General features: G+C 35.9%; 1 protein-coding gene across 2 annotated transcripts in view; it reads right to left on the reverse strand.

Annotated features, from left to right (window-relative positions):
• Positions 1-2,340: 2,340 nt before the first annotated feature.
• LOC107707375 (ubiquitin-conjugating enzyme E2 T) overlaps positions 2,341-4,532 on the reverse strand; it is an 11,037-nt gene continuing 8,845 nt past the window's right edge. For both annotated transcript variants that reach the window (XM_016511364.1, XM_016511363.1), the window contains exons 4-7: positions 3,524-3,629; positions 3,244-3,342; positions 2,647-2,730; positions 2,341-2,484 (exon numbers count right to left, since the gene is read on the reverse strand). In XM_016511364.1, coding sequence (XP_016366850.1) covers positions 2,368-2,484; positions 2,647-2,730; positions 3,244-3,342; positions 3,524-3,629 — 406 coding nt within the window. In that variant the 3' untranslated portion in view covers positions 2,341-2,367. The remainder of the gene's footprint in view (positions 2,485-2,646; positions 2,731-3,243; positions 3,343-3,523; positions 3,630-4,532) is intronic.

Below are 4,532 nucleotides of genomic sequence, written 5' to 3' on the forward strand. Positions count from 1 at the left end.
ACTCTCTCAAAATTGCCTCACATCAGCGCATCTCGTCTGCACTAAGAGAGCTGCTGCACACTGCAATACAAGACTTTCGCTCAGCTGACAGGACTGTCACTTGCCTAATCGGGTCAGTGTTGCATCATCACAAAAGTTTATCATTTGCACGTCTTTTTAAACCATTCGGTACTTGCGTGCGCTCCAAACTAGTTTTCTGGGCGCTCACAGTCACATCCAAAGCGCCCGCACATGAAGCCGCCTCTCAAACACCTCAAGAAAAAGTTATTGTTTTCATTGTTTCTGACTCAAGTAACCTTGCATTTAATAAATAATGTTACATAAAGACAATTAAACGGTCAGTATAAATGAACAAGTTACTAGCAATGCAACAAGGATACGTGTCCTGACATTTGATTATTGTATTATAGTGACTATTTAATATTACATCTAAACTCTGACTAGGCTAGACATGTTGCCTATTAATTGTATACACTATATGAACCTGAAAGCATATTTAAATTTTTGTGTATTTTGTGTTACTCCATAATAATGTTCTAGTTGAGGGCATTTGTAGTATAGGTATGGGGCCCAAACATAACCTCAAGCCCAGGGGCCCCCGGCCCCGTAAGTCCTGCCCTGGCAATATGGCTGTCACACCCTTACAGGAACGCCCACATTGAGGGCAAAACAAGGCTTTCCTCCACTGACCGCCAGTTATTTTTACTAGGTTTGCATTAAGTACTAATGTAGTAAGACAGTGCTATTTAAAGGCCAAATTCAGCATACACCTTATTGATGATGCATACTTTGTATAGGCATGCAGATGAATCCAGAATATAAATGCAATGCGCAAAGTTTAATATTAAATGTTTTCCCATACAAAACGTTAGCATATAAAGAAAACACAACCATTTAGTGAATCGCGTTCATATTCCGGGCTCATTTGCTTGCCTATATAAAGCACACATCTAAGGTGTGTATTGAATTTGATCTTTTAATAGCACTGTTTTAAAGGTGCACTAAGCAATATTTGAAAAGTGCTTTTGACCACAGTGACAATGTCTAGTCCCAAAACACACTCACAGCCAATCAGCAGTAAGGGGCGTGTCTAGTAATGATAGGGAGAAGAGAGCGCTCAGTGAGACAGTGCACATGAAGGATAGACCTATTAGCAGATCGACTATAGAGACAGCAGATTAAAAAAAAAAAAAAAGAGGACAATTTCAGAAATGGCATATAGGGCACTTTAAACCTGTTTGACAGTTTAACAGCTGAGCTCAAGCCTCCTTACTAATTCGATAACGTCACTTTAGAACTAGTAATGAAGGAACGTTAAGTTGAAATCTTATTATTACTGTATTAAAAGCTCAATGTATTATGTAGAGTTGAGTATTATGAGAGAGAGATGGACTGAGCGAGTGTGATTACCTGCATCTGATACAGCATTCATTCTTCAGCTCAATCTCATATTCACAATAAAACATTAGTTTGAATGTCCGCTGAGGAAAGCGATATCTTTGTCGTACTGTCCTTTCATCTGTTAAGGGTGATTTCCGATGACAGCACTGCTCAGTGCATTTGTTAACGGTGTCTTACAAGCTATTATTAAAAGTAAAAAGAACTTCCGTTTCAGTCTCTTTCAATATAAAAGTCTTTACTGCTGACTAACTGTCTCTTGTCGCCATCTAATGGCGGGACAATATAACTAAAATCACCATCACGAACACACACACACACTGTTTCCCAATACTAAATACTGTTATGAAATACTTTATATAAAGCTTTTATGATGGCAGTTTTTGTTGTTTATTAGATATTATTCAATAAATAATATTTAATAAACAACAAAAACAGCGTTCATAAAAGTTGCTAGGCAATACAGTCAAAAGGTAGTGCTCTGAAACAGCATTAATATTACATTAAATTTTTATTTACTTGAAATATCAGTTTCAAAATCATAAACGGGTACGAAATCAAGCGAAAAGGGCGAATTGCTTTATGGCAGCAGCAAATGCACACATATCCACTGTCATTACGATGGTGATATATTTACGATAGTGAATTCATTTTCAGACATAATTCTGCAACAGGTGCTTAAAACTTTTGCCTAAAAGTTTTATGGCAATGTATCATAGTTACTTCATTGTCATTGTATTTTAAAATATAACTACCTCTGATCTAGTATGGTATACCTTTTAAAAGACTTTTATTCATTATTAAATGTGTATCAAGAAATGAACAATTCAGGGAGATGCAAATGTAGTGTAATATTAAATATATTTTATTACATTCATATCACCAACTGTAAACAAGAAAAAAAAAATACCACAACGAAATTATTTGTATAATAAACTTAAAATCATTCATTTGCAAAATATAGGCCTACTACATGCATACTTTCTTGGTGTGCTCTAAATTCTCCTGTGCACTAAGTGCCTCTCTCTTGTGTGCAGTTTTCTTATTTTTATTCTCGGGAGTCTTTTCTTCTGTCTCCACACAACCCTTTAAACACAGGAGAAGAGAAACCATGCAATCAGACTGAAGCAATGAAAGAACATTGGCTCCCCCTAGTGTTGGTGTGTGTGTGTAATGTCAGTGAATGAAATGTTGGACTTTGCCATTGCAGTTTAAATATACGACAGTCCTGAAAAGCACAAATCTTACCTTGTTCTTCTGAATTGCATGTTCAGCCGTCCATTTCTTTGCCTTCTCTAGATATAGTGGTTTGTTGTATTTAAATTCTGAGGACTGGAAAGTATGTCAGGGAAATTAATTTTCAAGAGGAATGTGTGAGCATTATCTATGGACGCTTGTTTTCTTGTAAACTTTTTTTCCCTCACAACTGTAAGTTTATATCTCCCAATTCAGTCTTTTTTTCTCAGAAATGCAAGCTTATATCTTGCAATTCCGACTTTCTTGCAATTGCGAGCTTATATCATATATATATATATATATATATATATATATCAGTATTGCAAGTTTATATCATGTAATTGCAAGAAAAAAATTCAGAATTGTGAAATAAAAAGTCGCAATTACCTTTTTTATTTTTTATTCAGTGACGGGCTTCCATAAATAACAGTCAGAAGTGTGAAAGAGACACAAAATAAAATCATTGTTTGTACAAATAGCTAATCCTAAACCTAAATTAAGCCACTGATTCAGCCAATGTTATGATGGGCTGTTCAAAGAAACAGATTTTAAATTCCAAAAGTTACACACTTAACCTTCAAAAATGGAGGGAACATATCTAAAACTCACTATATCAGCCATGAGTGGGTCGTCGGGGTTCGGTTCGGCCATCAGTAACTGTATGGAGGTGAGCAATGTTGAAATATTGAGTGCTGGCCTCCAAGCTCCCTTTGAAACAAAATGCATATATTATCAACACGTGACAGTTAACTAGTTTACAATCGCAACGTAATATCACTACAATTATCTTACTTCAAAACAAAAGAAAAAAATGGTAAAAATTATGTTTTGCAAAAAGAAAATTAATCCTGTATTTATTGATTTAGGATTGTTTTTTTTCTGTCTTTACCTTTGGTGGCAGCTTCAGAGCATCAAGACAAATGCGTCCTGCATTATCGATGTTGGGGTGATAGATGGGTGTCAGGAAATGCATCTTTGGAGGCTCAAATGGATACCTTCAAACATGAGAGAAGTGTTAAAGGTATAGTTCTAACCAAAATTAAAATTCACTGTGAATGTACTCACCCTCAGGTTATCTATGTTGCAGAAAAGTTTGTTTCATCATCGAAACAGATTTGGAGAAATTTATCATTACAAATCCATTGAGACATTTAAACCTCAAACCACCGCTTCTGGCCAAAATACGAGTCTATAATCCATAATAACGCTTCCTCCAGTGAAAAATTCCATCTCCTGTTGTCCTCTCACATTAAAATCCACCAACATATTTGTTATGGACTGTTTTCGCTTGTAATCAGTGCTTGATCTGTGTATTTTTCTCTCCTGATTCAGACAATACTACTTTTTCACTGGAGAAAGCAATATTATGATTAGAGAACTCGTATTTTAACTGGAAGCAATGGTTTGAAGTTATAAACTTCTTAACGAGGGATTTGTTTCTTACTAACAAGCAGCTTTTCACTTCACAAGACATTAATTGATGGACTGGAGTGGTGTGGATTATTGTGATGTTTTTATCAGCTGTTTGGACCAGTGGCGAGGCTACGTACCACTTTCAGCTGTGGCCCACCCAATGAGAAGTTGGTAATTTTCCAAATGGATGTAGCCTAATTTATTAAAGGGGTCATATAACGTTGCTAAAAAGAACATTATTTTGTGTATTTGGTGTAATGCAATGTTTATGCGGTTTAAGGTTCAAAAAACACATTATTTTCCACATACTGTACATTATTGTTTCTCCTCTATGCCCGCCTTTCTGAAACGCGTCGATTTTTACAAAGCTCATCGTTCTGAAAAGTTAGGTGTACGCTGATTGGCCAGCTATCCAGTGCATTGTGATTGACTGAATACCTCAAGCATGTGACGAAAATGTTACGCCCCTTACCATACTGTGATGC

The sequence above is a fragment of the Sinocyclocheilus rhinocerous genome, unplaced genomic scaffold (genome assembly GCF_001515625.1).
Source record: "Sinocyclocheilus rhinocerous isolate Xijiao unplaced genomic scaffold, SAMN03320098_v1.1 scaffold625, whole genome shotgun sequence".
Classification (NCBI taxonomy): domain Eukaryota; kingdom Metazoa; phylum Chordata; class Actinopteri; order Cypriniformes; family Cyprinidae; genus Sinocyclocheilus; species Sinocyclocheilus rhinocerous.